Genomic DNA, 15,977 nt, shown 5'->3' with positions numbered 1-15,977 from the left:
CATTTCAGACACTTCCAAACAAGGATGAGGAGCTCAAATCTATTACTCCATGCTGCTACGTAATCTTTTAACTGTCCAGGCTGGACAGGGCTTGCAGCAACCTGACCTAGTGGAAAGTGTCCCTGCCTATGGCAAAGGGTTGGACTAGATGATCTTTAAGGTCCACTGAGCTCTATGATCACTTGCTGGCCACTGCTAATTCAGCAGAAGACGCAAATGCAAGTTTTGGACAGACACAGTTACCTCCCCAAGGCAGATAACCACACATAGACCCAAAGTTGTATCTTTTTAACATTCACCTGATATGTATGGAGGATCTCCAGGAAGGCTTTGTAGATGTCTGGCTGTCCCTGGAACCGATTCTTGATTTTGTTGACATAGTTGATGGCATGATTAAACTCCACGGGCTGATTGTTCTGCAGGGATGGTGTGGTTCCCAGAGAGATTGTCACAGGCGTGTGAGGCTGGACCGGTGGCGAGCGTGGTGATGCGTACGGTGGAATTGGGGGAGTTTGCTGGCTGGCAGGAGTATGTGCCTGCAACTGTGATGGCTGAGAAGAAAACAAGCTGTGTCAGAAACCAGCAGGTTCCTTTATGTTTGGGATAAAGGACCTTTTAATCCACTAGCAGACAGGTAAATATTTAGTGGGCCAGCAAAGACAAAACCGCATCAGGGAAGACAAAACACCAGGACCATTCAAGCTGCTGTCATTAAGTTGATTTCCCTTGCTAATTCCTTTGGACTGAAACCTGACAAGAGACACAAAATACCTCAGAAATTTAACAGAGCCATAATGCATAGGTATGGCTTGCTCCAACGCTAAGTTATTTTGCCCCTAGTGAAGAATTCTGGAAGGTATAGAGGCAATAGCAAGGGAAAACTGGAATTTCTTGACCCAAAGAGCAGACAGCAAGTAATTCTTTTGAAAACCCGTAATGGACAACAAACAGCCAGGGGAAATTTTAGTTTTGAGGTGGCAGTTTTAAATGAAAATGGAAGTACTTATCCCCCTCATCTTTTAAATTTCAAGACTTGTACTACACAGAATTTTCAGGACTGACAGTGTAGACAATTGTCTTAGGACGGTCAGAAACATCCTGATTCAAGGTCCTGCCTTGCTCACCTACAGCTTTACCTGCCTGGTAGGGACATTACCTCATTATTTAGCCTGTGCCTCAGGTTCACTTTAAAGTTTCAGCAAAGATAGTTCAACTTTTTGCAGGTTGATGGGGAGAAAACCCACTTATCTCATGGGGCTAAGGAAGAGGCTGCTAGCTCTTCACTGAGAGCATGTAATACTTCTTTGGAAGAGATACTTGAAATCTGGCACAGCTAAGTTCATTCTGGATTGATTTGCAGTTTCCAACTGTTGTAAAGCTCTTAGCATGTTTTTGTTTTTTTTTTTTGCCATTTCTGAACAGGAGGTTGCATGTCCCCACAATGTTTGTCCAGAGATCAGCTAACTGCCACATTTTAAATCCTACTGCTTTTTAACTGCATATTCTTCCCCCCCTTTTTTTTTTCTTTTCCAGCCAACTGTTAGCTAACTGTGCAGTTTAGAGTTTAACTCTTGAAACTTTAGAGATTCTTTCCCTACCTAAGGCTCTGAAATATTTCTGCATTTTGAGGTTAAAATCCGTGATATTTTATCTAGAGTAATCTTCATGAATGCATATTACCATATTCTGTTTCCAGTCATGTAAAATACACCCTTGGACAGCAGCATCTGGATTACATCTAAACTAGAGTCAAATTCCCTCTGTTATTGAAAGGTCTTTATTTTGGACACACACACCAGTACCAACAGTCAACATCACGGTCATCTTGCCTAAATTCTTGCCCTGTAGATGATGCCTGCACCCATCCAGCTGAATCGGACTCCTTTACAAAAATGATCCAATCTGAAAACAAGACTTCAAGCAACGCAGAATCCACCCAATAACAAATCAAGGTTTCCCAAAGGCTCAATTGCCCCAAGCATTTGAAAGCATACACACACTTTCACACCAAAAGGAACGTCTTTATCACAACCTCTGTGAGGAATTTCTTGGGGCTTTAGTTATTCTAAGACAATACACACAAAAGCAGGCAGTTAATGTGTTCACAGTGCTTTTAACTAGGAACCTTTTTCCTAGGGTTGCTGAATCACTCCTGGAGTGTCAATACGGAGGAAGGAATAAGATAACAATCTCTGGGATGATCCTCTGGGACCTTTCAGTAGGACAAAGTTTTCCACATAAGAATTCTCCATTAGATTTTCTCCCTTATTACCTTTAACCTACGAAACAATGCAACGTGTGTACCGTTTACCAGATGCTCCCAGTGTCTTTCAGTTCTCCACTGACAGCAACAAGGCTTTTCCAAACCCTTAATATTTTGGAAAAGTTTATTTGAATTGCTGTCAAATTAGCTATGACTGCATCCTGAAGTTGGAAAACGAGGAACTAATACAACAGCGGGAGCAGAATGCGTGGAAGTTCACAAAGACTATGGAGAAGCAGCCTGGAAGTTAGTATTTCACTCTGTAGCTCCCCACCAGCTTCAGCTGGAGGCAGCAGGTTCCCTGTGCTATCAGTGTGGGTCGCCCAAAGTCTCTCACCTTGCTGATTTTGGCAGGTGTGGGCTGCGGTGCCGGCTGTGCTGGTGTCGGGGTCGACTGCGCCGAAGGCTGCGATGGATGCTGCGGCTGGGGCTGTGGCTGGGGCTGCAGGCCGTGAGTGGGGATCTGGTGAACCTGCCCCGGGGTTGTCACGTTCACCATGTCATTGGTCTGCACCTCAATCTTGTAGCCAGGTGGCAAGAAGGTGTTGAAACCCATGATCAAGTCTGGGTGGCCCTTGAAGAGCTGTGATACGCGGCTGATCACTCCTGGAGTGTCGATACTGAGGAAGGAACAAGATAACAACCTTCATGATCCTTTGGGACCTTTCAGTGGGACAAAGTTATCCACACAGGAATTCTCCATTAGATTTTCTCCCTTATTACCTCTAACCTATGAAACAATGCAAAACTGATTCCTACAAACATGTTGCTGAACTGAAGAGTGATATTAGCATTATTTTATTAGCCCAGCTGGCATTTTATAATCTACAAGATCTAGTCCCAAGTCTGACCATTATTATGAATGGGCAGACAACCAGACAGCCAGATGAATCAGCTATCAAGGTTGAACTTGTGAACTCCCACTCTAAGCAGAGATTTAGTATAAATGAAGGGATGCATTTAATTTTCAGAAAATAAAGGACACAACTGCTTTTACATCATTGTCCAGGTATGTTACTCTGCACACAAAGGACAGAATTTAGCTCCTGCCGTGTACTCCCATGTCCAAATACACTCTTTCTAACCCGGAAGGAAGAGGCAAAACGCAGCTCATTACCTTTGAGACTTAAATTCCTTCATAATATCCAAGAAATCATTGTAGACTTGTGGCTGGCTACCAAACTGCAGCTTCACCTGGTCAAGGTAAGATAATGCATCCTCCACCTGGAGACAGACCAGATGGGTTATATTAGCAAAGAAGTCTTGATTTCACCTCCCATTGTTCTGTGAAACACGTGTTATTTGAAACACAGCTGTCAGCCCTGAGCCTGGGCAAGGAATTGAGGAGTAAAAAGCTCGTGAGCCTGGTTAGTGTACTACCAGCATCATTTGAATAACAGGTACTCACTCCCCACTCCTGCCCACGAGATAAAACTGTACCAAAAAGAGACAAAAAGGGGGGGGAAAAAAAGCAACAGAGATCAGCAGAATTACTCAGAGAAAAACATATTCCAAATTTACCATCACTGAAGTGACTGCTAGGATAAACAGAACTAGACCGAGTATTTTTCCTGCAGTCATACGTGGAAATTATTATGGAAGTCTAAGAATAAGCAGAAAGTGGAAATGAGATATTCAGTGTAGTAGATGTCTGCCAGGTACACGCTTGCACTTCTCTCAAAAAGCCAGACATTTCATTTCGACATAGAAGGGTTTCGAAAACGGCAGCTGTGGGCGGTAAATTGTTCTACACCTCAAACAGCAAGAGGTTTATGAACTGCTCGTGTACCAACAGAGGTACTGAATGAACAGTCACATCCTAATGAGAGAGCTCTGGGTCCCTGTGCCTCAGCCAGCCCACAAACTCAGCAGCTGCACACAGGACCTCTCTTCTGTCTGAAATCAAACAACAGCAAAGGAAGAAAGACTCATGCATAGCCCCAACCTTGCATTACCAAAGGATTTTCCATGGATTTCACTGGGAGAAAGAATTACTCTTTTAGAAACCTTTTTGAGAGCCCTGTAGAAATGAAATGTCCCACATTCAGCAAAAGGGTTCCACCAAAACCAGAAAAGACTCACAACCGTATTTGGAAGAGACTAAGAAACGGGCATCAATTGATATGTATGCGCCTTCTCCAAATGTGGCTACTTACAAGGGTTATTTTTGGTGGACTTTTCTTCTTGTTTAAGGATTTTACAGCATGTAATCTGAGAATAGAGGCTTCCTTACTCCCAAATTACTCCCACACAACCACCCACATATGCCATGTGTTCAGAAAAGTACCAAATGTTTTGGCAATTTAACCCATTCATACAAATACTCTAAGTAATACTTTTTCCTTCCTGCCCCAAATCTTTTTCTAGTAAGTCTAATTTTTTTTTTTTTAATACGGTATTTGAAACAACAGGGTTTTAGCAGAAAGAGAAGTCCATTTCTGCTTTCAGTGGACTTCCAAACGTGAGAAGAATCTAACCGTTGTCAAGAAAGCTTTTAGAAGGTCACCAGTTGGCTTTGCAGGGAGATAAAAAAGAGACAGAAAAAGGTCCGTGGATACCCCATGACTTAGGGAGAGGTTGTTTTACTTCAGGCAGCGCTGCTTGGCCTTACCTTGAGCCTCTGGAACTGCTGCTGGCCCTGCACGGGCACGGCTGGGGGCGTGGGGTGTGTGTGGCTCTGTACCACCTGGCTCCCGTGGGGCTGCACTGGCGCGGGGTGGTGGTGGCCGCTGTGGACGGCGGCGATGGCCGGCCCGTGGCTGCCCGAGCCCTGTGGCACGGCCGACACCTGGCAAGACAAAGGGGATGTCAGGTACGGCCACGGCTTTGTGGCAAGAGAGTGGGATCAGGCTTCCCACACTCAGAATTTTAAGGAAGCAGAAGACAGTCAGGTTGTGCTTTAAACATGACTGCTAACGACCTTACTCAAAAAACAGCTATTGTTTTCTTCAACGAAGACCCAGAGAGACCTAAAAACAAACCAAGACAACTCTCATCCTATAACCCAAATGCAGGAGAGCCCTTCCTGCAAACACGTTCCAAACACAGGTTGTCCCCAGCCTGCGCTCTCACTGGCTGTCCACTGACATAAAGGCCTGCAAAAGGAGGGTAAAACGCGATTTTTTATATGATAGAGTCAAGGTTCTCTCTGTTCCCTACACATTACAAGCAATAATCTGAGTAAATGAATCTTTACGAGTGTCCACGCTCTTCACGTTCAGTTGGGGTACTGAAAGTCAAATTGTGCCTCTCTGGCATCAGCAGGCTCAAGGGAGAACTCAGCTTGGTATTTCCTCTAGAAAAACAGGGAATGGAACAGAAGGCATGCAGTTTTGGGTCTCCTTCATGCCTTAAACCAGGAAAGTTTCAATCTGGAAAATCATTTTCACAAAGCCAGTTTTCTATTCAAGCCTCTTTTAGATGGGATATACTTTATTTAGTCCTTATGAAAAAGAAAATATTTGCCTGCTGATCCATTCAACTTCTTTTTAGGAAGGATTACCAGCATCAACACACCCTGTTCCAGCCCCTGCAAGGGTCTCCCTGTAGCTCTTTAGCTCTGTGGCTCCTACTATCAGTGTAAAAATCCTTTCTACAGAAGCAAGAATGAAGCTGTGTGCGAAATCAGGCACTAGACAGGGAGAGCAGCCCACCAGCAACACAAATGTGGAAGATGCAACACGCCAGAAATATGGCAAAAACAAATATCACACAAAAGAGCCTTTCACTGAGAGCTATCTCCAGTGTACTCTTTAAGGACAATTTTTTCCCTGTTCCCAACTGCCAGCTCCTTGTAAAGATGGCAAGAGAGGGAAGAGTGCCACCTAATGACTCTGGGGTAATGTTTTCTGAAAAATTTCAATTTTCCTGAAAGTCTTCAATCTAAATGCTGATCTAGTCTGTTAAGCTTAAGATCACCCAAGATACTGCATGTCTGCTACAAGAACAAAACTTTTCCTGCTTAAAAAAAAGAAAAATGGAGGAAAAGCCCTCCACAAACCTGCCTCTACGGTTCAGAGACCAGAGTCTGAGAGAATCATTGAAAGAATCACGTTCAAGAAAGCCAACATTTTTTTGTGAATGAAGCCAACAGTCCTAAAGCAAGCGCTGAAAACGAGGCATGTGGTGGGTACATTGTCCAATTTGTTTTTTTTTTTAAGGAAACCCCGGTCACTAAAATTAAAACCTCGCCTCAAATACAGAATTCTGCGGTGAAACGACACGGTGCTGGCTCGTCACAGAGCTGTGGCTGAGGGATGAGCACACGCACCTGGTAGCTAGGAGTTACCGAGTACTGGATCCCCGTGGCAGACTGCATGGTCTCCGAAACTGCCTCATAGACCGGCGGGGCCGGAGCGAGCACACGGTGCTGGTGCGGGAAAGCTTCGGTGCTGCTGGTGATACGTCTCTGCTGCGACGCATACACAGGTGACTCCTGCTCATCCAATCGCCGCTTCATTCTGAACTCATGCTCGGGAAGCGCTACAAAACCTGTTAGAAACAGACCAGTTAGCAGAAGGAACCGAACCCGTCGCTCCCTTCCAGCGCCGCGGGTGACGCTGAGATCACCACAAGCAGGCAGGGCAAGCTTCTGTCTACTCAGGTACCGATGTCTTGAGATGGGAGAGTGGAATTAAAGATTCAGCTTTCAGCACAAAAAATGCAATCCTGTCTTATCACAGAAAGTATAAGCCTTACTGTCATATTTTCAAAGCTAGTGATTTCTGCAGTCTCACTTAAAGGATGTTGCTAACATGGGGCATCTTAAACGCACGCAGACCTTGAGCAATGCAAAGCTCATGAATACAGTGTTTGAACACAACAGGCTGGGGAAGGATGTGTTACCTACACACATTTTACACTGAAAACAGAAAAAACACCCTCCTGGACAGTCCAGATAGGATGACAGACAGCTGTGAGAGATGCTTTCAAACGTGGGAGGAAGGAGGCAAAAAGGAGGATGTGTAATCAGATTCTGAAGTCACTCGCAAAGCCCCAAAGTGCTCTGCATTTAATACACACGTGCAACTTCAGGGAAAGCCGAAGGTCCACTACACCAGGGGTATTTTGGATACCAAATGCCACACACCTGTGATCCTGACAGCACCCTGGCCACACTCAGCAGCACCAAGCCAAGGCGTGTAAAAAGGAGCAGTGCTAGCAGGCACAGTGGCTGGATTCCTGCATGCCTGCCAGGGATGCCAATAAGCACGGATCAGCGGCTCTCTCACTTACTCCCCAGTATTTTTCTTCATGTTCCTGCCCTACTCCAAGATGGTTTTATGCAATTTCATTTAATTCCAAATCTGACAGATCATTCTGCCAGTGTCCTGCTCCAAAAGGACCCAAGAATTCTTGGCTCTGTTGGACTTAACTGAACATCTACTCTTTTCTGCAAGCAAATTCCAGTGCTATTTTCTGTCCATTGATAGTTATTGCCATCCTTGAGATGTTATCTGCTGTTCATCAAAAGCACAGGCCTCTTAGGGTGTTTGAGGGACAGAAAACAGAGTGAAATCCACCCCTGCCTTCTGCGTCAGGACCTCCCCAAACCAAGGCCTTTTCAGTTTGGTGCAGTTAAACACATTCACTGCTAAGGCAAACACACGGATAAACAAGAGGGAATGACATTCCCCCAAAATGAATGGTACAACAGCCAACTAAGCCAATCCAAATCTACCCAGTCAGGACAGCTCTTCACAGTCTAAATCTGTCATTATTCAAATAACCCCAAAATAATTTACTAATATCTCAGTGCATGTCAAATATGGAAACAGGAACCAGCAGGACAGAGTTGCAGAACGGATCAAGGTGGGCTTGAGAAGGCATGCCTTTATGGAAGGGTTTCCCCCTCCCTGACATAAAACACTGATCATGGAAGGATTTGGATTGGAAAGAACCTTAAAGACCATCTTGTTCCACCCCCTGCCATAGGCAGGGATACCTTCCACTATCCCAGGTTGCTCCAAACCCCATCCAACCTGGCCTTGAACACTTCCAGGGATGGGGCAGCCACAGCTTCTCTGGGCAAATTGTGCCAGGGCCTTGACACCCTCCCAGGAAAGAATTTCTTCCCAGTATCCAATCTAAACCCTTTCTGCTAGTCTCTCCTTTCACCTGGATGGGGTAGGACAAGAAAGATGATGACTTAATTTCTTTTTAAAGTTACTCTTTAACCACTCAAGAGGCTCCCAAAATCACCTGGCTGGTTGCAGGCAGAGGCAGAGGACTCCTTGCCCCAAGTAATGCTCTTCAACTGCATTTTATTTACAAGTTAAAACCCCTAAGTAGTCCTGACCTCCAGCATACAATCAGCAAGCAGAGGAGGACACTCCAGGAGCTCACTTTGCTAACAGTGCCTGCACTGGTTGTCTGTCCTACTGGTCACTGCTAACAAATGAAGAGCCAGGCAGGTTAACGTGGAGCTACTCCACTCAGGCACAGCCCACATTTAGCTTTGCAAAAACATAGTTTTATGCTAATAAGGCTGAGACTAAACTAAGTGAATCTGGACACATACCAGCCTCCCACCATCAGAGCTGGCCAAGATTTCGCATGACAATGGCTGACTGCATGAGTAAAGTCTGGGCAAAGTTTGGTGCAGCTATTTATAACCCACTCACCAACATGGACACCCTTCTGTCTAAACATTGTCCCCTCAGCCAGTCCTTCCACTTGCTTTTGATCTCCCAGGCTGGTTCACCCCTTGCACTTTCAAGATACATGAACAGATTCACGTGGTGTATATGTGGTGTGGTGGCTGTTTGGTGTCCCACCTTTGGGTCTCACTTTCCAAAGCAACACTCCACATGTCTTCAGATGGACTAACCAACCTCTAAAGCACAGGCTGTTTGAGGGCAGAAGGCGGCTGGGAGACTCACATGCTCTCATGAGGATTAAAATGCCACCTAGGCTACCTGAAGAGACTTTTCCCCCTGAAGCCATCAGAAGTCTCAGCCTGTGAGGCTGTGTGAACCATGCTAGGATCAAGGATCCATCACCACATAGAGAGCAGCAGCATCAACATCAGTTTTTGAAGCTTCTGATTCTTGCAGACCAAGTGTAGAATCCTCCAAAAACCTAGCTTACTGTATGGTTGATACTAAAACTTTTCTTAGGTGAAAATTATAGCACATGTAAGTTCATCTTCCCACTGAATTCCACTCACCTTCACCAACAGAGCTTGGACTCTGCTTCTGTCTAAGCATTGGACCAAATTCAGTGGTGAAGTTTTGTATTATAGTCAATATTGAGTAAATATTATAGGTAATAGTCAACAGCACTAGTCAATCTTCCTAGATAACACCATGCTAAACTCCCACCAAGGGTCTACATCCACTGGCTCACAGCAAACCAGTACTTACTGAAGATTGCTAACTGACGGGCTTTATTAATCCTAGCAGAGATGATCTTGAAGCTCTGCTGTACCTACACAAAGACTAGTGATGACAACTCTGCATCCACGACCACCCAAACTCTACGGGGAGGGGAGAGCAAACCAGTACCAGAGCAGTGACTGGTCTGCATCCTGCAGACAGAATTATAATGCTGAATGTTCCCAAAGTGCATTCATTTCCTCACTGAAGTCCAGCTGATTTTGGCCTGGCATCTCCCACTGATCTTCACTGCCCAAAAGCTGGAGAGATCTGTTGTGCAGCAAGTCCCACCCCTCCTCCAGTCCACCAGCCTGCTGAGGAAGGAAGGCTGAGATGAAACCCAAGACTAAACATGTAATTTTGAACTGATTTAGCCAAAGCCTGATGCTCAAAGGGGCAGTTCCACCCACTTCCACCCGCCATGACAACTGATTTCTCTCAGCTTCCTTAACGACGGCGAAGCCCAGCTACAGGAGGGACTTGTATCAGGCATTTTCCCTCCAGATTACAAACAGTACTTCGCTTATGTTGTCATCTCAGAAATGCTGCACACACCAAAGTCCTTATGGACTTTGACGTGAAGATTTAGAGAGCCCCAATTCACACTGCACCATCTGTGATCTTAATTTGGGGGTGGAAAAAAGAAAAAAAGCCCTCAAATTACAGCAAGGACTGAAAGTAAGTCACAAAATTCAGGGACTTTCCTTCATTAGAAGCATTAAAAGGAGGCATGTAGGAGAGCTTAGCAATACCTGAGCAAAGTCAAGAATTGCATCCCCTTCCCCCAGCATTATTTCTACCCAAACTCCCTTTAAACTCCACTTGGAGTACACTACATTCTGCCTAGGACAGAATGAAGACTATAGTTTTTTTTCTTTTCTGAGGTTTTTACTGTTCCCCTTCACAGGAAAAGGATGCTGCACAGGAACACTCCTAGATCTTCCCACTGTGCCACCTCCCAGCTCACCAGCTCCGTGCTACAGGTAAGATGCATCAGGCAGACACATATAGGATCCTCGGCTGGTAAAGCAAGGAAAAAATTGAGAAAATGTACATTGGGCCTCAGTAACATCACCAGAATGATGCAATTCTACACTGCCAACTTCATCAGAGGGTTTTCCCCATCCATCTGCCTCACATGGGACCAAAAGGCAAGTGGAGTACATCCCTTTCCCTCTGGTACTGAGGAGAGGAGTGGCAGTACTGACATAGAAAGAAAAGGAACAAAGCAGGGACTGTGCTGGATTCAGCTGGTGGAGCACTGCAGGGCTCTCCTACTGCTCGCTCTGGGGGAACAACAGAGGCACGAGAGCCCAAGTACTCCCCTCTTCCCTCACAAAACTGCCCCTCCGGTGGCAGCTCTGCTCCCCAGCTTTTCACCACATAATACCCCCAAAATATCCATTATTTCTATTTCAGGTTTTCCCTGAAGCAAGGTCTTCTGGAGCTACAGGTCAGCTAGTAAAGTAAAAAGAAAGGCAAACAGAGACCAGGAAGAAAGCAAAACGGGAAGGTGTGCTGCCTCAGCACTTGTTGGAACCCCAGCACACCTGTGGATAAACACCATCTTCACCAACAAGTTGTAAAAGAGCTACTGGAGAGGATTTTGGTGTCTGCAGAGCAAGGACCCCTCTGACAAAGGGCATGAAAATCGCAGAGCTGCAGAGGACGTGTTCAACACGTGAGGGCTTTTTAAAAGGCTTTCTTTTGAAGGAGAAAGGACTCAAAAGTCAGGAACAGCAAGTGTAAGTCTCAACTCCTGAGCCCGGAACAGCCACGGATGTCTTGCAGGACGTGTCACCCGTCGGATTATACAGGAGCACAGCACAGTGACTGCTGGAAAGCAGCCAGCTCAGGTTCCAGCAGCGCTAACCCAGCCACACGACTTCCAGAACATGACCCAGCTTGTTCAGCAATCCCTCCTATACTTTTCTGCACGGTGCCACACACCCCATATCCCTTGCCTGTACCACGGGGATAACCCCCTGGCCACACTACAGAGACCATGACCAGAATGTTATTCCAAAATGAAATGAGAAGTGCCCTCAGGAGAAAAGCGCTGGAAAAGCATTATATGAAGGTTTTGGAGGAGTTAGGAGAATGTTCTGCAAGGTGACACAGTGACAGCTGTGCCAATGCTCACCACAAGGCAGGTGGGACATGAATAAACCCCAATTGCCTCTGTCCAGGTGGGTAACAAGTCGGTAAGGCACTTAGGGCATTGTTTTGCCCTCTTCCCTGACTGCACCTTCCCCATGCACAGAGAGTATGATCAGAACCGTTTTACTTATTCAAATAAAAAGAGACAAGACCCCAAGGAGTTGGAAAAGAGCAATACAACCCCGAAAGTGCACCACGGGCTGAAGTGACAACTATTATGGGGCTCTTCCTGCTCCAGCTCCAACAGCCATAAAAGTTTTCCAATGCTGAACCAGAACAGCAATCTGGACAGAAAACGATTCATAAATCCTGGAAACGTAAATGATCCGCCTGCCAATCCCAACATGATGTTCCCAGTTCCAAGACCCACATGTGCCAGGAGCCTTGTGCGGAGGGCTCCCCTGGCAATCTCAGCTCAGGCCAGGGGGGAGGCATACCCTCTCCCCACACTGCTCACAAAAGCAGCCTAAATCACCCAGAGTTTCCCCAAACTTGAGCAAATTAGTGCCATTTTATTTTGATGAAAGATCACATTGAAGGAACTCAAACAAATTCATGCCTGAGACCATGTGTCTTCAGCAGAAGGTGGGAGGGATGAAGATGAGATATACTCTAGGATGAGAAAGCAGAGTTTCCTTCTGCAAAGAGTGCACCAGAATGAAAAACTGCTAAATTCACCTGGTCGGTGAAAAAAGACCCTAAAAAGTGGTTTTCTTTCCCCAGAGATCCAGCATGGACTGACACCAGGCTGCCAAGATACTTCTACGCGATGAAGGAATTTTTACAGACACTTTAAAATTACTATATTAAAATAAAATGCCGTTTTAATTTAAAATATTGTACTGTTAATCCCACAGAATAACGTATACCTCTCTGAAATGGTATTTTTTTAAATAATTGCAAATTAGGAAGATTGCAGTGCAGATAGATTTGTACTGAATTAAGTTGGGTATTTCCCACATGTTTACTGACCCCACACCTTTTAGCACAACTAAAAGTTACAAGTTAGAAGAAAAACATGAGGTGTTTGGCCAGCCTTAAGCCACACTTAAGCACACAGAGCAGGTTTAGATTCCTCTGGACGGAGATTGAAAATACAGGCACAGGTCAAGATGCCATTGATAATTAGTTTAAAATAGTGTTGAAACAAGTTATTTTGCCCTAATTCAGTGGTCCAAATAAATGGATTTCTTTTGGGATGTAACTCTGCCATCCGTACACTGAACACACGTGGATATTTGCACAAACAACAACTATTAAAACTCGTTTTGAACCCAGGCCAGGAAAAGGCAGAAAAACCAGGACTCTGTTAAGCAGACACCAAGCATGCTCATACTTTTAAAGCTGCCTGAACTTCACCAGCCTCCTGCTACCAAAAAAAAAAAAAAAAAAACCCTAAGTTTTTTGCCCATCTACAGATATACAGCAGCCTGAAGAATTAAAAAGGGGATAAAACACCAAGCACAAGTGTCTGGCAAGTTCAAGGCGCACAATGGAGAGGACGTGCAGAGGGAGATACGGCTCACTATTAAAAAATCTCCGGAAAATTAACGGGTGGCCGCGGAGCTCACGCGTTTCCACGCATCCAACACGCCGCTCCAACAGGTCCTTCTGGGATCGCCGCGGCATGGGGCCGCAAAACCGCGAAAAGCGGCGGGGGGGGGGGGAACCCTCCGCGATCCCGAAGCCGGACCCCCGCGGGGAGTCACTGCCCGGCAAAGCCCTTTCACGGCAACTCCGCCGGGGAAGTTGGCTGAGCACAGGAGCCCAGGGAGCACCGGAGCGCAGGGAGCCCCGCGCCCCCTCCGGCTCGCGGCGCGGCCGGTACCGGGGCCGGGCGATGCGGGCCAGCGCTGCCGGGGGCGGTCCCGCCGCAGCCCGGGAGCGGCACCGGGCAGAGGGAGGGCGGGCGGAGGGGCGGGGGGAAGGAGGCGGCGCCCGGCTCGCAGCGCGCCCAGCGGCCGCCGCACGCTCCGCCCGCCGCTCCCGCCATGCCGGGGCCGGGACACCCCGGCGGGGCGGGGCGGGGCGGGAGGACGCGCGGCCGCCCGCGCGGGCCGGGGCTCCCCGGGGAGCCGCGCCGCGGGCACCGACCGGCACCCTCCCCCCTCCCCCCCCATCCCCCGGCCCCTCTCCGCCGCCGCACCGGCAACGGGCCCCGCCCCCTGTGGATCGCCGGAGGGGGCCGGCCCCGGGCCTGGCGGGCACCCCGCCCCGCCGTCCCGCTCTGCCTTACCTCGAAGCGGGCCCTGGCGGCGGCCGGGTCTCCCTCAGGGTCCGGGGGCGGCGGGCCCCTCTGGGGCGGGCGGCGGGGGCGGGCTGTCCCCGGCGCGGTGAGCGGGGAGGTCCCCGCGCCCCTCCTCCAGGAGCGGGGGGGGCGGGCGGGGTGGGCGCCGGTGCCCCGGCGGGGCGGGGGGCTCGGCGGGGGGGGGTAAGATGGAGTAACCGTCTGTCGGCCGCCGCGGCGGAGCGCTGCCCGCTTCTCTGTTCCCCGGGAAATCCCGCCCCTCCCCGCGCAGGGGGGGAGCCCCGAGCGCCCGTTGGGCGAGGCGGACGCCCGTCACCCTCTGGGCCAATGGGCGCTCTGGCCCCGCCCACCAAGACCTCCCCTATTGGCCGCGGCCCCCAGGAAGGGGATGTGGAGAGGAAGGGAGGGCGGAGGGGGGGGGGGGGGGAACGACCGCCGAAGAAAAATGTCCGTATAAGCAGCACGCCCCGCCCCCGTCCCGCCCCCTCCGCCGCCCGATTGGCTGCGGGCTGAGAGCGCCGGCCAATAGGTGACAGGGGCAGCGCCGCCGTCACAGCGGGGAGCCCGCCCACGCGGCGGGATTGGCCCCGCCTCCCGCGACCGAGGCCACGCCCCCCTCTCTAGGGAGCCCTTTTGTGGAATGTTTACATCGCGGCCGCGGCCCGCGCGAACGGCGCCCCCCTGTCCGCCCCCCGCCGCCGAGCCGAGCTGGGCGGCGGGAGAGGAGAGCTGGCGGCGGGGCCCGGGCGGAGAGCGGGGGGGCGGGCGGCGCGGCGCCCGCCTTTTGTCCCCCGACCCCTTCACTTCCGGGATGGCGGCGCCCCACGTGGGGCGGGTGGGTTACACGTGCGGGGGGGACACGGCGCACACAAACACGCACACACGCACACACACACTCACACACTCACGCACGCACGCAGTGGGGGGGCGGGGGGGGGCGTGGGCGGTGCGCGCGCGGCGCCGCGAGGGGGGCGTCACCCTCCGCCTTGGCAGCCAATGGGGCGGCGGGGAGGGGGCGTGGCCAGCGCGGCAGCCGCTCTACCCCCCTTCCCCCCCCCCCCACTCAGTCACTCGCTTCCCCCCCCCCTCGCCACACGTCGCGCGCTTCCCGCCGGCGGGATCCGGAGCGCGCGCGCGCTTCCCGCCCTTCACCCCCTCAGCTTCCAGCCCCCCCCGCCCCGTGGGAAGCGATTCCCGTGAAGGAGGGGGGGGAACTGGGAAAGAGTGTGTGTGTGTGTGGGGAAAGCAGCTGTTACATACCCTCAACGCGCAGGCGAGCAGCCCTGAATGGAGGGGGAACTCCCCCCGGAGCGGATTGGCCCCGCCGCGCCGATCGTCACGGCCGCACCGCCCACGGCGGGGGCGGGGGTCGGGGGGGGCGGTGTGAGGGGGAGGCCTCACGGCGGAGGGCGGGAGTGGATTACCGCGGGGGTGGCGAGCGGTCCCGTCCGCTAAAACACGAGCTGGAGGTGGGGGTGTTAATGCCTTTAATTATCGTGTTTTTCTCCTTTCGGAAAGTTGTGGAGGGAGTTGCTGGGTTCCCCGCACCGAGGCTGGAGGAGCCAGGCCTCACCGCCCATTAGTGCTCATCTGGGCGTCCAGAGCGTGGTCAGGACGGGTGAAATACGAACACACGCTCCACACTTCTGTTAAAATATGTATTTCAAGCATCAAACGAGGTTTAAATCTCTCGGGTTTTTTTCTTACCCGCTGTTTTTCCCTTTCTCAGCCTGGTCAGGGAGCAGGCAGCCAGGTGCTGCCAGGACAAGCAGGCACAGCAGGGCAGGGTCTCTCCTATGTGTCCAGGAGCTGCAACTCGGTTTAGCTGCTGGAAGGGCTCTTTGAACCTTCACAGGGTAATGTGCCGCAGGAGATCGAGCCTGAGCCTTGGAAAGCACAGGCAAAGAAGGAGAAGGGCTGGGAAATGAAG

General features: G+C 49.9%; 2 protein-coding genes across 5 annotated transcripts in view; both read right to left on the bottom strand.

The window, feature by feature from the left end:
* SIN3A (SIN3 transcription regulator family member A) overlaps nucleotides 1–15,333 on the bottom strand; it is a 32,281-nt gene extending 16,948 nt beyond the window's left edge. The window contains exons 1-6 of one of the 2 annotated variants that reach the window (XM_027887971.1): nucleotides 15,308–15,333; nucleotides 6,534–6,754; nucleotides 4,875–5,051; nucleotides 3,381–3,487; nucleotides 2,601–2,883; nucleotides 300–551 (exon numbers count right to left, since the gene is read on the bottom strand). In XM_027887971.1, the coding sequence (XP_027743772.1) occupies nucleotides 300–551; nucleotides 2,601–2,883; nucleotides 3,381–3,487; nucleotides 4,875–5,051; nucleotides 6,534–6,722 (1,008 nt within the window). In that variant the 5' untranslated portion in view covers nucleotides 6,723–6,754; nucleotides 15,308–15,333. Of the gene's footprint in view, nucleotides 1–299; nucleotides 552–2,600; nucleotides 2,884–3,380; nucleotides 3,488–4,874; nucleotides 5,052–6,533; nucleotides 6,755–14,033; nucleotides 14,251–15,307 lie in introns of those variants that run through there. The other variant, XM_027887960.1, reaches the window with a different exon arrangement.
* EDC3 (enhancer of mRNA decapping 3) overlaps nucleotides 1–15,977 on the bottom strand; it is a 649,718-nt gene that overhangs the window by 204,916 nt on the left and 428,825 nt on the right. The gene's annotated exons all lie outside the window — the stretch shown is intronic.

The sequence above is a fragment of the Empidonax traillii genome, unplaced genomic scaffold, assembly GCF_003031625.1.
Source record: "Empidonax traillii isolate 1590-97213 ecotype Southwest subspecies unplaced genomic scaffold, ASM303162v1 scaffold12:size2584012, whole genome shotgun sequence".
Taxonomy (NCBI): Eukaryota; Metazoa; Chordata; class Aves; order Passeriformes; family Tyrannidae; genus Empidonax; species Empidonax traillii.
This window is presented reverse-complemented; position numbering and strand designations above follow the sequence as displayed.